The sequence below is a fragment of the Argiope bruennichi genome, chromosome 6 (genome assembly GCF_947563725.1).
Source record: "Argiope bruennichi chromosome 6, qqArgBrue1.1, whole genome shotgun sequence".
Lineage (NCBI taxonomy): Eukaryota > Metazoa > Arthropoda > Arachnida > Araneae > Araneidae > Argiope > Argiope bruennichi.
Genome location: NC_079156.1, coordinates 59,892,615 through 59,912,538, shown reverse-complemented (window position 1 = coordinate 59,912,538; position 19,924 = coordinate 59,892,615). Strand labels below are relative to the sequence as shown.

Below are 19,924 nucleotides of genomic sequence, written 5' to 3'. Positions count from 1 at the left end.
CTTTATGTTTTTGTTTTTTTTTGTACCCGTACAATGAACGACAAACAAATTATAAACATGCATTACACAATGATTTTAACTATCATTCTCAAAGTCAATGAATAGTTAGAATAATAAAGACAGTACAAGAATTACAACTTAAATATTTATCTGAGGTATATACTAGGTATAAGAACCAAATATTCTATTATATTAATAACATGCATCCGCCATTCAAAATCGTATTCCTTTAGTCCCTTCAAAAGTATACAGACTGAGATGTAATGTATAGATTGAAAACATGTTCATTCCGTTCATTTCAATGATAATACTGAACTGGTAAGGTTGAAATTGGAAATGAGTCCTTTTGAAATTCTATTAGACTATGTGATCTCCGATAAACAGGTGGATAGATGTCTTAGAAATGGATTGAATAAATATGGAGATGATCTCAAACTTGATAGGAAATTCTTATGCAGACATGATTATGTATCTATTATATTCAGAGCAGACTCAAACATTTCGCAAATTTCAATAATAAACTTGAAGATAAACAAAACATTTGGAAAAGAATTACAATTCTTTGAAAATGCAGTGGAAAATGAAGGAGTTATGTGGTCAAAATCGTAGATTTAACTGCATCAGACTTAATAGATACATAGTTACAAAAAACATTAAGAAATTTATTTTTAAAAAATTTAATTTTACTCACTACAATAAGTGAAAAAAAAAATTGAAATCTGCCATCGCAAATTTCAAGTTATCACGGGAGAACATTAATTTTTAAAGTCACGAGACATCAATCCGACCGATAAACAACATCATGTTCTGACATGGCTCGGATTTCGCAATCATCAACATTTAGAAAAACGATGGTTTTTGATCATCTCAAAATTAAATGAGTTATAATTTTTTTTCCCCGTGAAACACCAGATTAAACCGATTTAAAACAATCACGTGACTATCAGATTATGCATTCGTCAATATTTAAAAAACGATGCGTTTTTTTAACTTGTTTGGCACAATCATATAGTTATTGCAGTGCACAATCGTCAACTTTTTGAAAAGCGATAGCTTTCTTTTTTCCCATCTCAAAATCGTTCAAGCTCCAAAATTTTTGCCAGCTAGAAAAATTTAATATTTAAATAAAATTATATAACTTTCGATACTTTCTCCTCGCTCTTTCGCGTTGATGTCCATTTTCTTCTTTGTGATTTTTCAGGCGATAGCTTCTTAAGTCCCTGTACTTTATTTTCTGCCGGTGTATTTTGAGGCTTCAAAACCGCAAACCAAAACAACATGTTCTCACATGATAAAACCCCTACATTTTTAATTTCATGAAAAGAACACAAGATTTAACTTACTGATGAAATAAAATGAGATTTCTTGAATTTCTGGTAACTGAACAGATTACCAGAATTTTATCATCTCAACAATTTATCATCTCATTTTAAACAGCATTTAAATTCAAGAGAAAAATATCTTTATTGTTTTTTCAAAATGTGAATTCTAATTTTTTTTTCTTTCTTTTTTAATATTTTTAACAAAATAAATTAATATTCGTATTTCATCCTCAATTTTGCTTGCATTATTAAATAAATCTATGATTTAGACAAATATATTAAATTTAGATAAATGATCATGAAGAAATCACGAGGAATCTATGATTTAGATAAATGATCATATAGATCACAGATGGAGCCATTTGTGATCTATATGATCAAAATGAAAAAAAAATTTCATATCAGAATATGCTAAATCAAACAGTTTGAATCATAAACAATATATATTCTAATTGATTTTAAGCCATTACATGCATTTCCTATTCTAAATGAAGACAGTGCTTAAAATGGAGATAGCTACAATTGAACATCGTTTACATTTTTGAATTTTATGATTTATTTTGAAAAAAATAGAACTCTATTATTCAATATTAATTCTCTCAAAACACTTGAAACTTAAATTAGTAAAATTTTAAAGAAAAGAAATCCTTTTAAAAGTTAAATAATAATAATCATAAAGTTAATCCAAAGTATTTTAACCATATTTATTTTAATTTATATATATTCTTATATTATTTCTCCTTCTTTAACTTTTAATAAAAAATTACTAAAGATAAATTATGTTTATTATTTTTCTTTTTTGTAAAGATGATCATACATTTGGTATAAATTACCTGCTAGATAATTTATAGTGTAATTATATAATTTTATAATTGTAATTTATAATATATAATATATAATTTAATAATTAATTGTAATTTATAATAATAGAATAATACATAATTTAATAACTAATTATAATTTATAATAGAATAATACATAATTTTATAATTAATTGTAATTTATAATAATAGAATATAAAATTTTATAATTGTAATTTATAATAATAGAATATAAAATTTTATAATTAATTGTAATTTATAATAATAGAATATAAAATTTTATAATTAATTGTAATTTATAATAATAGAATATAAAATTTTATAATTGTAATTTATAATAATAGAATATAAAATTTTATAATTGTAATTTATAATAATAGAATATAAAATTTTATAATTGTAATTTATAATAATAAAATATAAAATTTTGTAATTTATAATAATAGAATATAAAATTTTATAATTAATTGTAATTTATAATAGAATAATATATAATTGTATAATTAATTGTAATTTTTAATAGAATAATATACAATTGTATAATTAATTGTAATTTATAATAGAATAATATATAATTGTATAATTAATTGTAATTTATAATAGAATAATATACAATTGTATAATTAATTGTAATTTATAATAATAAAATAATGCAAAATTTTATAATTACAATTTATAATATTATAATAATATGCTAGAACTAATTTCAATTTATAATAATATATTTTATAACTAATTGTAATTTATAATAATATGTTATAACTTTTTGTAATTTATATTAACATATAATGTTATAACTTAATGTAAATTATAATAATATATAATTTTATAATTAATTGTAATTTATAGTGTAAAAATCAGACAAAATAAAAGCAGTTGCGGCTCATTTACAACCTGATAAAATTAATTACCGATACCAACTAAACACAATGTTTCCAAATTTAAGTGAATTTAGTATAGTCTCATATCGTTACAATGTAATTAAAATTTAATCTGAACTTACTTTTAGGTAGTTTCAAACAATTCTACATTCTCATTTATTCTGTAATGAGAATGTAATCTGTAATCATCATTAGTCCTATGTAATGTTAGAATAATTTCGAATATATCTATATCTATATTTTTTATTTAAAATGTATACTTGAGGATTCATAATGTTTCAGTTAATGGATTTCAATTTTAATAACGTAGTGAAGTAAAAATTACTTTGTACAGAAATTTGTATCCGCTCAAATAATTTCCTTGTAAATATATTTTATAAAATTGAGAAGTATTAAAGAAAGTTCCAATAATGATAAATAACCCTAATGTTTTGCTTATCTTTATTATCGAAATAAGTTTAAATAATGTGTTACACATTAGCTGCAGTTTTTCTTATAAAAATACACTTTTCTTTTAAATAAGAAAATAAATTTAGTTGTTTTTCTTACTAAAATAAAATGTTATTGAACTTGCAGTTCATAATTTATCAAGGATTGGCATTTTTAACCAAAGAAATACTCGCGATTCAATGCGAATTAGTTTTTAGATCATTTACTTTTACAGATATTGCTTACAGTTCATTAGAAATGAATACTCGGTATTTGAAAGCAATCAAATGCCTCATTCTAACTTTCAACTTAACTTTCTGTATTCAATGCGAAATATTTGTTCATCACTTTCGTTTTTTTTTTAAAACTACAATGAAAGACAATATAAAACTTTATTTTTACTTATTACTAAATTATCTAGAATTTGTGAATAAAAATCAATAACGGCATTTGTAAAAATTTCATAATTTTATTTTTAAAAATAATTTTTCTATATTTTTTAAAAATAAATATTATCTCATCTATGAAAAATTATTAAGGTTTTATCTCTAACATTTTTATTTCCAAAAGTTAATAAAAAGCAACGATGAGAACTATTTCAATCTTTGGTTTACAAAAATGATGTAAAATAGGAAAATTTTATTTTTTTAATATAATGATTCTTACAAACTGGCATGCGATCTGCAAATTGTGCGATACTGTATAAAAAAAGGATTATCACCTTATAAAAATGAGTTTCAAACGCTTTTTAAGGAAGATTGTTCGAAAAGTAAGTCAATACTTTACAAAATTTGAACAAGATTCTTAATTAAATGTAAATCAAAATTTTATTACTTGCTCTCCAGAACATATTATTGAAAAAAATATATTTTGTGCCATTTTAAAATTTAACCCTGCTTTTTAGACATACTTATTGCATTCCCTCACAATTTTTTTCTAAGGGTTTAATACATTTAAAATGTATTTATTTATACATTTTGCAAGAATACTTTTCAGTGGTTTAATAACTTTATTATTATATCTATCGTGGTTGCTAAACACAAAAAAACTAAATTAAAGAATAAACTAAAGATTGGCGAGTCAAATCTAAATCATTGTCATGATACGATGTTACGTAACAGAGATCGGATAATCTTTACATTTTTTTTAATGAAAAAATAAAATCGTCTGCATTATAGTGTTAAATCAATATACGAGCAAGGAATAAAACCGTTTGATAATACGGTTTCAAATAAAAAAAAATCGTTGAAAATTAAATTCCAACGAAAAAAATAAGAAAAGCAAATTTGCATAGTTTCAAGTTGTTGGAAGAAAATGAGTGTGTGATTCGTGCTCGAATACAAGAGATTTATTTTTGATTCTACACATTACTAATGCTAATCCCATTTGCAGTGATACAATAGGAAAAGAAACCCTTTTCCAGAGAATTAGTCACCTTACAAATTAGCTGTGTGAGAAAAGTGAAATGTTAAAGGCTTAGTGGTTCAGCATCTGAATCAGTCTCTGCACAAACTAAAACCAACGAGAGTGATTTCACTGAAACTTTTTTGCATACTTCCTAATACAGATGCCACCTTCACTTTTCCCATTATAAAAATTATGGACCTTGAGCAGAGTTGTGAATCCAACGAGCATTCATAATTTTTTTTTCGAGTTTGTACATGTTTTATGTTTTGTAAAATAGTGAAGAAAATTGAGTACACATATTTCAAGTTCTTTTTTGAACAGACTGAAAAGAAAATAGGACACAGATTTACGATAGTAGTAACAGACAAAGACTGAACAATAAGTCACCGACACCGCTTTTTGTAAGTTCTGATATGCAGTTTGTGCTAATATGAAGCGGAGTAGATAAACCCCATCTTTTAAGGGATGTGCCAAATGTTGAATCCTTCACGGTAGTTGCTTTACTGCAATAATTTGGCCGTGAAGCTCACTAAGTTGCATATCCAAAGTCGGGGACTTAATTGTTATTATGTAGACAGTAAATTCATGTTGTACAGAGCTGGGATAATAAAAGGATTTAGTTTAGTTATATTAACGTCCCGTTTAAAAGCAACACTAGAGTTATATTGGGACGGATCTCGTAATTTTGAACCTCGGTCAGATGACTAGGACGACACCTGAGCTGATGCCCCCCTCTCCACACCACACCAAACCACACCAGCGGGACGTTTGGCCCGGATGGTTTAACGTGCACCAGACCCGCTTACACGACGGTTCTTCGGTGGAATCGGGTCCCGAACCTGAAACCCTCTGGTTCCGAGGCCTTACCAACAGGCCACCGCGGACCCGATAAAAGGATTTAAGAAGAGTAGTAGGGATATTCTTCGTTAAAGTGGCAAAAGGAAGAATCATACGGATCTGCTTGTCACTCTTACAGTTTGGTGAATCAAATTTAAAATTTCAAGAAACACAAAAAAATTTCGTATAAAGAAAATATAAAAATAAGACAAAGCTGCTTTTCAAGTGCAGAAATAAATTAAGAATAATTAAACAATAATTTCAAAATAATTCAAAATTTATAGGTTGACAATAAAGCGACAAAGCAAGTCACAAAATTTATAGGTTGAAAAGCAAACAGAAATTTGTATAGTATTGAAACGAAATTATTAAAGTTCAATAGTAACTGAGCCGACTTTTAGCACGAAGAGATACAGTATTTATAAAAAAACGGTATCACAGTTGGATAGAAGTACTTAATGGAGAGGTACTTAATTAAGACCAAGTTTTGTACTTATAAACATAATTGACGGATGAAAAACAAACAAACAAACTAATATACACTCAAGAGCCAAAACATTATGACCACCCCTACATTTTGCAATGAACTCTCCTGGATGACGTGGAAGGCACGAGATTAGGTGGAAGTGGTATTTAACTGCTGCTGGAGAGTCTGAAGAACCATTCTTACACTTACTTCTGTGTGTGATGGGAAAGGCTGTGGATCTAAGCGACTTTGATAGAGGGCAGATTGTAATGACTCGAAGGCTCGGAACAAGTATTTCCGAAACTGCACGACTCGTGGGTTGTGCGCGATCTACAGTTGTTAGTACTTATGCAAAGTGGATGAATGACGGTGAAAGCAGCAGTAGACGACATGGTATTGGACGTTCACACGCTATCAAAGAAAAAGGTCGTCGGAGACTGTCTCGCATGGTGAAGCAAAACCGAGGCCAGACAGTGGCTCAGCTGACAGTCCAATACAATGCAGGGCAAAGTAGAATAGTACCGGAGCACACTGTTCAGCGAACACTGTTGGATATGGGGCTACGCAACAAACGTCCCACTCGTGTGCCTTTGCTGACCAAGCGTCATCGCCAACTGCGCCTGAGCTGGGCCCGGAAATATCGCGACTGGTCCATGGATCAGTGAGAGAGAGTTGACTGGTCAGAGGAATCATGGTTTGTCATGCATCGCGCCGATGGCCGTGTCAGGATATGCCGTCTTCCAGGCGAACAGTTGCTCCCTCAATGTATAGTAATCATACACAGGCCGGTGGTGGCGGTATTATGCTTTGGCGGACGTTCTTTCGGGTCTCTCTGGGACACGTGGTTGTGGTAGAGCATACCATGAATGCTACAAGGTTTCTGAACATCATTGCGGACCAGTTGCACCCTTACATGGCCTCTGTTTTTGCAGCTGGAAATGAAATGTTCCAACAGCACAACGTCCCGTGTCACAAGGTTAAAATAGTGTTGGAGTGGTTCCAGGAACATGATGCTGAATTCCAGTTAATGTCCTGGCCGCCTAACTCACCGGATACCAATCCGATAGAACACCTTTGGGATGACATGGGACGGCAGCTCAGAGTTCAAAGACCACCAATTCGCAATATCTCGGATTTGCGTGACTGTTGCTTAAACATTTGGTACAATCTGTCTCCGGCCATCTACCAAGGACTTGTGGCATCCATGCCAAGGCGGGTTGTTGCGCGCCAAATGTGGGTCAACTCGTTATTGACATGTGGTCATAATGTTTTGGCTCTTGAGTGTATATAACGTGAAACAAAAGTTTTAAAGCTCTAAAAAGGAAATATACAGTACACTCCCGATTATCCGCGGAATTGGATGGCGCGGTCACCGCGGCTAACCAAAATCGCGGATAATCCGAAATAAGCTAAAAACGGGTATAGCAAAAGAGAAAACAGTCATTCCAACTTTGAAAAATCATTTTATGTACAATAAAACGTAAAATAAACAGCAGGAAATGTTTAATTATCACTGAAAACTAACCTAAAATGTATTTTGTTAATGAAAACAGAAAAGTGCTTTGTACTTACGAGAGGCGTCAAGGATGCACAGAAAAATTAATACATATGTACTGTTTTAATACTGTAATGTATTATGCAATTACAAAAGCATAACTGTAAAACTACACCTTTTTGAAGAAATCAGTCATTTGTGTTTGCTTCTTGCTTTGGAAGCCTTTTCTCTTTGCTTGGAAGCAAAAAAAAAAAAAAAAAAAAAAAAAAACTTAGTGCGGCAGCTCGGATAATCGGGAGTCTACTGTATAAATAAAAGTTATTATTAAATGATGACTCTGGATTCGAGGAGCAATAATGTATTTTTTAAATGCTGAATGTTCGAGTTGTGTTGTGAGGATCATTCTACCTCGCCACAGGAGTTTGATTCGGATTCGGTTCCAGAGATGTGTTTTAACTAACGTTTACTTATTAGAAAAGGATCATTTATACTAGAGAGCCCCCCCCCCCTATTGAGAGGTGACATTTCAGAAAATTAGATGATGGAAAGCTTCCGGTATGATGATTGGTTCCCGCCAGCCTGGTGAGTACAGATATGATGGAGATTGGCTACCTACCAATGATGACGGGATGTGCTTCCCACTGGAAGGGTTGTATTGTGGTCTGTTATGGCTCTTAGGATACAACCTTAGTTCCCACTTACTGTCGAAGCAGTCCAATCAATCAGATTCAATCTAGAAGCCGAGGTTGGAGTGACCAGTGTGGTTATACTATAAAGATATCAGTTAGATGCTATTTCTTTTATTGTGATAGGAAACTGAGGGGATAATTGCAACATAATAAAACGTCTCCCTTTTCACCGCAGCTGCATTTACCTATTGGAAAGAGTTCGAATCGTTTCAGGTAGTTTGCGAATGGACCATGGCCTGTAGAAAATTGTATTCTTTCTCTGGACCATTACATTTATTTTATGGAAAGTTTACGGATAATTGGACTGAATTTTCTGTATCTCCTTTGTTCCATTCCTAATGCCATCTATCTAACGAAATCTTGAGGGTTTAGCAATTCAGGCAGATTTTTGCCGCTGGTAAATGAACTTCGCATCTTTCCTTTGCCCTTTCTTTTGCAAGATTATTTGCGCCTCATTCCCCCAAATATCTATAACAAGATTACAAACACATTTTTAATAACCCTTTGAGGAGTAGTGGCTTCGTTTGAGTCCACCTAGCTTTTTATTTTTTTCAGCAGTTTATTATTTAAAATTTGCCACAGTGATTCTAAATAAAGTCTTATATGCAAATGCACGAAAAAAAATTAATAAATAGTTATTTTTATTTCCTTATTGTGAATTTGATTTAATATAATCAATTTTCCCCGAACTTCAGTACTTTTATGTTCTGTGCCCCAAAGTGTTATTAGAAATCTTTGTATTTTGCAATCATTGCGGTTATATGTATACGAAAGTATAGATGGATTTACTGAGTACTAAACTGCATTTATCTAAAATTTTAAATAATTTATTTAGCCTTTTAATTTTGCTCTTGCATGCAAGCAAGAGTACAGACAGTTGTTCAACCTCACGGCAGTTTTGGTTGAAAATTTGATAAAATATAAAACTAAGGTATTAAATTCGTGCACCTAATTTCATCCATTTCGATCATAATTTAAGATATGGCATTCACTTGTATTCTGGCAGACATAAATTCTAATTTCCTGTAAATTGCATTTCTTTCAAAATTTGATAAATTCCCACAAATTTAGTGCCTGGAAATTTAATAAGTTTAGCTCAAAGCCTTTAGAATTATTGCGTCCACAGATAGACCGACAGACATAATTCCAATAATTTGTTTTTAGGACTCGGGTAGATTTGAAATGTAGAAACTCATCGAAACCTCGAGTTCAAATTGTTCAAATATTACAATACTTTCAATTTCTATGCTTCGTAAACAAGAAACAAATCACTGCTACTCCATCCAAGCAAAGGAAGTGACATTTTAAAAGCTTAATGTTTGAGAATTTGATTCTAAAGAATTTTATTTAGATTAAATACAATGTAAAAAATATTCTACGAGCGAAACATTTGTACACTATTTCATCCGTAAGGAAAATCAATCTATCCTTCAGGCGTACAGAATTTCGCCCCCGCAAAGAGAAATAGACGTATTCGAGCTCCTAAAAATTGAAGGTGACCTTAGGTTTTATTACTAAAGGTTTAATATATAGCCGAGAAAGAATGTTACAAGATATGAACAAAATAGAGAGAAAAAAAATTTGTTGAACTACATTTTATGGAAATACAAAAAATTATACAGAAAGCTAGTAATAAAGGAATGTACGTGTGTGTGTATGTCTGCTGAAATTATACAGGACAAACCACTTCCAAATTTAGCACATATACTTTAGTAAGAGCAAATGTGCAAGTTGGAGCGATTTTTTTTAAATCAGTTAACTTGAAATTTTAGCTATATATTATTGCTCAAAACTGAATTTTTTTAATACCGTAATAAAATTCAAATAGTATGCTTTTAATCATATCAGTTTTGCTCTAAAGCAATGTTTACTAAATTTCACAATACTTACAGTTTACCTACTACTTTTGTCAAATTTACAGTTTATTTAATACTTTTTTATAATTCTCAAGATTAAATTTCACTGTTACCATGAACTTGAAACGGTCTTTATTATTTTACTAAATATTTAACCGCATGATATTATTCAATTATTGAAAGCTAAGGAAATAAATATTCTGCTAAATATCTGTCGGGGAAATCAGAAATTATCTGCTAGGGAATCAGAAACTGAAACTACCTTATCAGAAAAGACAACACGCTATTTGAAATAGATTACCTACATTCAAGTTTTCAAAAACATTATAAAGCCATGGGACTCGACAGCATTAGGAAATTTCATGTACACAATACATAGATAAAGTGTATAGCTATTTAAAATAACACGGCATTCCTACCTATGGCAAATTAAAGTTTAAAAACACTTTTTTGAAATAATCATTAACATAAAATTATGCATAGCAGATTCAAATAAAATTAAGCACAGCCAATATTCATGATAAATCAGCTCGTCGCCAAAATTGGCTTACCTATATAAACTAAAATGCAAACACATAAGCCTTGGGCCTTGCATTTTAGGAAACTAAGACGATGGAACGATGTTTAAATTAGGATTCTTTTAAATTGTCTGGAAAAGAGGGATGATTAAATTCTCCATTAAAGGGAAGAAGAGTCGGGGATTTGATATCAGATTCAACACAGTACCTTTCTCGTATATCTAGTGTACATAAAATGCTAAACCTTCAAACTATTGTGTGATAAGAATATAAAGGATAGTGTGGAATCTAAGCATAATTTGAAACTAAGGTTAATACCAATTTTGAAGTTGTTTAGCTTAAAAATTTGGCATCAATCTATTTAAATGAATTAAAAGCGCCAAATTATTAAAAAAGGTATGATGCATAACAAACAGAAATAATGGTTTCAAAGCATACAATTATGTCCCTTTATGAGTTTACCATAAACCTCTCTAGAGATAACTGAAAGATAAGATTCGAATCTCAGCCGGATTTCTTAATGTCGTGTTCCAATTTGTAAAGAGAGTTTGTTAGAAAAGCAACAAATTAGGATGAAAACATATTTAAATAAGAAGAAGGTTTATTACTCTTTAAGGATAACCCCCCGGGGGCACCTCGAAATGAGGATGAGATGCTTCCAGTATGGTGATTGGATCTCGCAATCCTGGTGGGTACATAAATAGGTGGGGGATCTGACACCTCCAATCGATGACGGGACATACTTCCTTCGGGAAGGGTTGTACTATGGCCGGTGATGGCCCTTAGGACTTAACCACAGTTCCCACCAATGTTGCTGTTACGGCGGTCGGGTCATGCAGCATTCTTTATCCGTTTTCAGTATTTTTTTATTCGGGCGGGGCGGAATCTTCTTCAAGGTCGGTCCTCTTGAAGGATCTCATCGCGTATCTTCATCGCACATCGAAATGTGTGATGCATTTAATACACTTTGCACGTCATTTTAAATTCAGCAGCTGAGCAAAGATAATCAAGTACACATTCTGGAGTTCTTAACGCGGGTTAGTTGGGTCTAAAATTAAAATTATATCTACACTTTTTTGTATAAAGAATTAATACCAAAATTCACTCATCTAATATTCTTTCTGCGCTATTATGCTTACATACACAAGGATTATCAAACTAATTTTTAAACTAAAATTTGATAGAATAAAATCCTTGTGTGGAGACAACTTAGACTTATCAAACTTATATTAAACAAGGGCGATCAAACATACTTCCTGTTGATGAATTTCATCTTAAATTTGATGGAATAAAATTGTGTAGAGACAATTTAAACCAAATTTTACAGCACAATTTTTAAAAACTTTTTTGCATTTGAATTGTGTTTACATAAACAGACCAAAGGAGACATAGACGTAACTAACCCCCCAAAAGAAGCTTAGGACCGTTAATCAGGGCATCGAAGAATGATAATAATTTAGGCTTGATTCCACAAGACTTATTCTATATTTAAAATTTACACAACAATATAACACCAATAATCTGAACAAAAAACATTTATCGAATATTGTGGCAAAGTTAAAGCGATAATGATCCGATGTTATTGAAGGAAAAAAGTTAAATATTTGTTATGGATTTCGAATCCTGTCAGCTAAATAATATGTAACATTATTTTGTTTGAAGCAGAATGCAGATTCAAAGAAGTGAAGAGACCTTTTGGATTTTTAATTTGTTTTATTCTCTCTTTAATATCCATCTCGGGAAAGCAATTTATTTACAAGCAGACGCAGTGCGCCACAAAAGCAGAAGTAAGGAAAAAGGCAAAAAAAAAAAAAAATAATAAATAAATAAATAAATAAAAGAGCCGAACAAATGATCACTAGCCTTACATAAGATGGGATTTCCGGCCACGCGCCAATTCAATACGCGTGGTGACTTTTGACACCTTTTCAAGGGCACCGACGGGATCACTTTCATTTGATACGTAGCATTGGCGCATTATTTTTACAAAGGAATTAATTAAACCGAAAGTGGAATTGGATCACGAAATAAGAGATATTTTAGAATGAAGTTACGATGGTTAAATTAAGATAAAGTTTTGAAAATTAATTTAGATTAAATTAAGAGTTTAAAATATCATTATATATATAGATCAATTTTTAAGTTTAATCTTATTGAAATTATGGATAACTCTTCCTTAGAAAGAATTTAATATCCGAGAAAAAAAAAAGCATACCAAATATGTCAGTTTTAAATTCAACTGTTTGTCCTAGAAAATTGCCTACGATTTTGATATTAAATATGCTGTTTGATGTAGTTTCTGATAATATACCAACCTATAAACCTTGCCACTTTAAAATATTATTTTAATATCAAGAGAATCTTAAAGATGGAGATGCAACAAAATCTCCAAAATTTTATTGCCGATTGTGCTATTTTTTCGTTGCATACTTCATTAAAGACATAGCAAAATAAATTAAAAATAAATAACAATACATTAATATTTCTATGAATTATAAAATTTGAACTTAAAATTTAATCGAATCGGCAAAGAACTGAGCAGTGTTATTTCAGACAAAACACATAATCCAATAACCTGCTAGATTCTAATGCTAGAAAGTTCTTGTTAAATAATGATAGCTGTCAACATTATGGTCTGTTTTATGTCTGCTAACGCAGCTTACGCTAATGCAGAATAATTAGGATAATCTTTTATGTAAGTTGAGTTTTTGATTAGGCTACATGATAATGACATTAACATTAGTTTAAGCATTCATTTACATTACTGTAAACTCGGTATTTTAATAAACATGATTTTATTTTCTTTAGAATACATAAACGCGTTAATTGCAAATAACGCATTAAACTGCATTAGTATTATATTGCTTTTACTGAACAATTGTGGAAGAGTTTCCATTAATATTTGAATTTTTATCTGGCATGCTCAAACAAATTCATCATGAAAGGTAAATTTCTTAAATTCTGGAAATTTATAATTATTACTCTGCTTATTATCAGTGAAATGTAAAAATAAAGAAGGTAGTAATGACAAATGTTTTTGTTTTTTTTTTGTTTTTTTTATTTCCGAGACAAAACATTTATACCAAAATATTTTACTAGTAAAAGGTATATAAGTGCTTATCATACTCTCAATAGATCAAAAATGGATCTGTATATGCTGTTGATGATATTATCATAATCATGGCAGGTGTGAAGTTTGCTAGGGACCTTTGGCAAAGAAAAGTTCATGCGCATTTTATCAATATCTGATTGCATATTCACAGAATACTTGAAGAATTTAGTCGTAATATGAAAATGTAGTGTGGTTTAGTTTAATTTAGTTATATTAACGTCCCGTTTTAAAGCAATATTAGGACAATTTTGGAATGGACCTCATAATTTTGAACCGTGATCAGATGAAGAGGACGACACCTGAACTGGCACCCCCTCTTCAAACTTATACCTCACACCAGTGGGACGACAAGTGCAATGTGGAAAACATAGCAAGTGCCACTTGGATAGTAGACAAGTTTTTCAGTGATCCTTGACAAAGAAAAGCTCATGCGCTTCTCATCTGTAAGTGATCACTCAGATTCATAGAACTTGAATAAAGTAGGCGTAATATAGAACAGAACGCCGTCTCATACCCCCATATCCGTTAACCATTCTGGTCACCAAAGGATTTGATGGGTATGTTACGGGAATTTTATTAAATACCAAAATATTTCCAGCAGGAAAAACAAAAATATCTATGTGCAGAATTTACAAACATTTAAGAAATGATAATAAAATAAAACCATTTGCAAGGATTTTTCACTTTAAAAAATTATTATTATAGAAAAATTATGTGGAATAATAATTTCGATTTTCAATTTTCAATTTCCAAATAATAAATGTGGAAATTCTTATGTCTGTTTTTTGTATGAAAATAATAAGCAAAATAAAAAAAAATCCTTGAGAACAAATCTTATTAAAGTAATTGCTTGTATTATTTGAATTTAAAAAAATTCTGTCTGGAATTAATGAGCATAATACTAGAATGAATATATTAGTAAAAATGATTTAAAAAGAAGAAGTATCAGTATAGATATCAGTATAGATCATTGTTCTCTGTAATTTCAAATGCTGGGCGGAGTTAAATAATTATTCCCGCGTTTTTGATCTACGTCATTATCGGATGCGCAAATCCCAACTTATATTTTGGCGTTGAACAACTGAGGCAGATGTTTTGGTTTAAATTAACCGAATTATAGGTGCATAAAGAAAACTAAGCAAGAATAAATAGCTAAGATTGATGATAAGAGGTCTATAATTTTTTATTATTTTATACTTACGTTGATTCAGGAGCTAATTTGAAGCATTTTTTTCAGAATTTTTTTATTTTGTATTCAGCATTGTGTTTTTTCTATTAAGATATCAATATTTGATTCAAAACAATTTTATTAATTAGTTTTGATTGGAAAATTTGTGTATATTAGAAATATAGAAGATCCTATTGCAAGAAAACAATATTATTATTATATATATCAATCGGTATTTTAGTGCAAATAATATATATAATCTGTGGCAACCAGATCTAATATTTTGGTACAACAGGATAATAGATAGTATATATTAAAACAAGTATATGAAATAAATAAACATTCTAAGTTTTTTTGTTAAATTACATTCGTATTTTATAATAACCTTTTTATATGCATATTATTTTTTAATTTTCTGAATTATTCTATAAACGTATTCTTGAATTAACAATTTCAAAAAACTCCGCTTACTTTTAAAAAACTCATTTCAAATTGCTAAATTATTAACAACTATGTTTATCAAAATGAAATGGATGTTGTTTTCAAAATTTTAATCCAAATAGAATTTTAATGAAGACGTTTTAACTTCCTTTTTCGCTATGTGTATTTAAATTCCTCTTAAAAGATTTAATATTTGTCTACTACAGAAGTTGAAGTCAAACATTAAATTTTATAAATAAGAAATGCTATCTTAGTAAATAAACATGATTTAACGTAATAAATATTAAAAAAGCAACGGCAAATCTTTCATAAAAATCTGCATTTTTACATGCATGAGTTATGAAAGAGGAGACAAAATTAAATTATACTGAATTAAGGAATTCCAGACGATTTTTTTCTCTACAATAAATGGTTGAATATGAATGGTTGAGTTTCACAATTCAAAAATTTGTGAATCATTTTATACATTAAAAATGGTTTTCCATATTAAGGAATTTATTCAAAGGTTGTTTTTTCTACTTGAATATATTGCATTTATTTAAGTATTTAATTTGAATAATATTGTTTTTTCATAAAAACTTGTACAGTTTTGCTTTTCATATTAAACTGTTTATCATTTTTGTAATATGTTCTGCATATATTAAGCTGAATTTGAAAATATATAATGTGTTAAATAAAAAATTCGCACATATTATTCTCTCGAAATGGACCAATGAATTTTTTTTTGTGTGAATTAGAATATCTTTTTAAAATAATTTTTAGGAAGCATTTAAACTTCTATTATATTTTCCGTGCATTATCAACTATTATCAACAGTTAAATTTTTTCACATAAGCAGAAAAAACATTTTTATAAATAATATTATAATATTTATATACATCGAAATTAACTATTTTAAAATTCACGCTTGTTATTGAAAAATAACAAAAAAAATATGAAGTCAAAATAATCGAAATAAGCATTTGTGTATAAATGAAAGAGCATAATTATTTGAGATAATTTAATGATCCCACTGCATATTTTAAATTTAAAAAAAATGCATTTTTGCACAGAAAAGTTCTAACCTGATTCCAAGCCCATTTTATTATAATGAAAGTAGTAGAAATAGTACTATAATTTTAAAATAACATTTTTATGGTTTAAATGGAGATGGTTCCTTTTACTTTCTGGTTTAGTTTTTTAACAAAATATGAATTTTTCCAAATTTAAATTACTTCAAACAATTATTAATAATATATTAAATTCCAAATACTTTAAATTAAAAACTATATACGAATCAAATTAAAAATTATACAGTTATTTTCAAAACTAAAAAAAAGAAAGAATTATAATTAAGAAATTCAGTAGTAATAGATTTTATAATTAAAAATTTTTTATATAAAAATTTTATAATTTTATTATCGATTACATTATTATTCAGGTTGAGAGTTAACGATTATAATTTAATAAATCGGAAATAAACTGTTTATTGTTTTTATTCATCAAGTAAAGAACTAAATGATTAAAATGAGCAAACTGAATGGAGAACAATAACAACAACAACAACAAAAAAAAAAAAATACTTGAATACCTTGAAATTATAATTTACAAAAATTATATTTCTGATACCAAATTTTTAGCATTGAACTAAAACAAGTATGGTTCTATAAAAGATAACTTATGTTTTCAATACGTATTATTATTACATTACTTTTCATATACATTATTAATATATATTATTAATAATATTTTTGCTTACACGTTTTACTAATGCAAAGGCAAAACTTATATATTTTGTATATTAACCATCGTATTTAGTGTTAACCAGGAATAGAAACTTATCTTTTTACAATATTATTTGAGTTCGAAATGTTATTTAAAGACTTAATTTATAGTTATGAAAATAACCATTTAGGATTATAATTCATAATATTCAATAACGTAACATTTTAAGAAAAAAAAATTGAAAGAAGAAATTTAGATAAAACAGCGCAAATTAGAAAAAAAAAAAAAAGTTCATCGCACCGTTGTGCTTTTCTAACACGGATTAGAATTATGGTTTTTTTTTTTTGGGGGGGGGGAGGGTGACGGGAGGAAATATTTTCTAAACCTGAAATAAAAAAATCGTTAGCAATAATTAGAAAAACTCATATTTTAAAATTGTATATAATAAACAAATTCAGGAAGGAAGCTCCGATTTTTGTGAAAATTAATGTAATTTCTTTCTAACCATTTAAAAGGAAACACTTCAGACTTCGATAGAATGAAGCAGATATCAAAAATATATTGTCTTGTTTAACATTATTTTTAGGAGATAGGACATAAAATTAACTGTTTTTGGAATTCCAAAACTTTAAATAAATACCATTTAGAAATGAAATTAGAAGGTATTCAAATTTTGAACATGCGTTTAAAAAGAAAAAGTCAGTTTTACGGTTCCGAGTTTTGGTATAATAAACACAAAGTTATTCTTGAACAAACAATTAAAATGCTTCATATCTGAAAGCATTTCGGTGAATAAAACATATTTTTTAAATATGGAAAAACTTTCACATTATTTTATTTTTAAGACATGGAATAAACAAAATATATATTTCTTTTGAATTTTAAAAATTTAAAAATAATTAGAAAGCCTTATTGTACAAAAATAAATTCTGAAATTGAAGCTAAAACATAAAAACCAGTTATTTATTTTTAAAAAGTAGTTATAGTATATCATATTAGAAGTTATTCCGATAAAATAATTCAGATTTTAATACATAAACACATGCATGAGGTGCTTGTTAAATTAAATTTTCATATTGTGCAGCAAAAACGCTTTATTTCGTTCTTGATAAGATTTTTTAATCTTAACTAAAGTCTATTAATAAAAAAAATTAAAGAAATTTTGAAAACTGATTATAAAAATATTTTTGAAAATTGTAACTAAGACTATATGTACAGTTTTGAATTCAAGTACAATTGATATATTTTATTTTCGAATAAGGAAGTAAAATAAAATAAAAAGTTGTTTTATTTTATTTATTTATTATTTTTTTTGCGAAATACGATTTTCTAAACATAATATATGAATAATTAAAATTTTATAAAAAGCATTAAGAATTAATAATAATTTAGAAAATACTAAATATTTGTTTATTAATTCAAATACATCTTTAATGAAATATATCTAATGATTTATTTCTATATAACGCATATAACTTCGCATGAAAACAAACTGTTTTGATTGTAATTTTAAATTATGTATTTATTCAATTTTATTTCATGGTTATAAATTTAATTTGTTAGCATTTTTTTTAATTAATAAAATTTAACATATATTTGTTTTTATTAGATTTATTTCGGATTATGTATTGTTTTTAAAATTCCAATTTCGCATTGGTTTTGAAAAATTTGAATTATTTTTCAAAAGCAATTTAAAATAGCAAATACATTTTTTTAGATTTAAATAATCTGAACTAAACTTGAAAATGCAAAATTTAATAAAAATTTTTCGTGTTTTCTTTTGTTTTAGAAATTAAAATAATATCAAATATACTTAAATATTCAAAGTTTTCTAGTGTTACTGAAAAATATATTTGAAAACACAAAATATTATACGTGGGATTTTAAAATATACATTTATTCGATTTTATTATTTCAGTGCAAAAAAAAAATAAATAAATAAATAAATAAAAAAATAAAAAAAAAGGTATAAATGACTTTTAGTCATTTTTGTAACTATTTTTATAATGATTTTAAAATACTACTTGCGTGAATGCTTTTTCAAATTTTAATACATTGTTTTCAACTAAATCTACTGTTGTATCTACTTTCACTTGAAATTGCTAATAATTTCAAGTAGTTATTGCTAGTTTAAAGAGGGAAAGGGTAGAGTGGAAAATGTTATATATTAAATCCTACCTCTTCATCGTAACTTGCATAGTTATCCGCCATCCTTTATTTAAATATATATTTTTGTTATCCACTTATACTTCTCACCTTAGCACTCATAAAATTGATAACATCCAACACTAGTAAAAGAGTTTAAAAGTATTAACAGTAGATAACAGTAACATGTGAAGAAATTGGAAAAGATAATAGAAGAAATGTTCGGAGCTTTAAAGCTAAATCATTTTTGGCGCAAAAACTCCGCCAAAATTCCATCCGAGGGGGAAGACTTGGAAAAAGAGTTGGCAAAAAGTAGATTGCCTTAAAATATTCTAAGTTGATAGAGAATGCTGTTTATTGAATTCTTCTCGCAGCGGTGTGTGTTGGAATTCTAAGCCCACTGCAGTGTTTTAGAGACTGTGTTATTGGACAGGAAAGCGTACTCTTTAGCTTGTTGTGTGGAGCTAGATCAATAGAGTTTACAATTCGGAAAAGTGACAGCGCCATCTGTTGATGCAAATCGTAACGAAATCTGTAAATTGAAACAGGCAATTAAGATGATATCGTATTGATTGTTTTAAAAGGAGGGGAAATGAAATATTTTTAATGAATCAAATGACGGGGACTCATGAA

The 19,924-nt window shown here is 28.5% G+C and overlaps 1 protein-coding gene across 2 annotated transcripts in view; it reads right to left on the bottom strand.

Moving 5' to 3' along the window:
* The window catches only part of LOC129972751 (inactive dipeptidyl peptidase 10-like), a 471,231-nt gene extending 451,535 nt beyond the window's left edge, over positions 1-19,696 (bottom strand). For both annotated transcript variants that reach the window (XM_056087000.1, XM_056086999.1), the window contains exon 1: positions 19,325-19,696. In XM_056087000.1, coding sequence (XP_055942975.1) covers positions 19,325-19,357 — 33 coding nt within the window. In that variant the 5' untranslated portion in view covers positions 19,358-19,696. The remainder of the gene's footprint in view (positions 1-19,324) is intronic.
* Between the last annotated feature and the right edge of the window lie 228 nt (positions 19,697-19,924).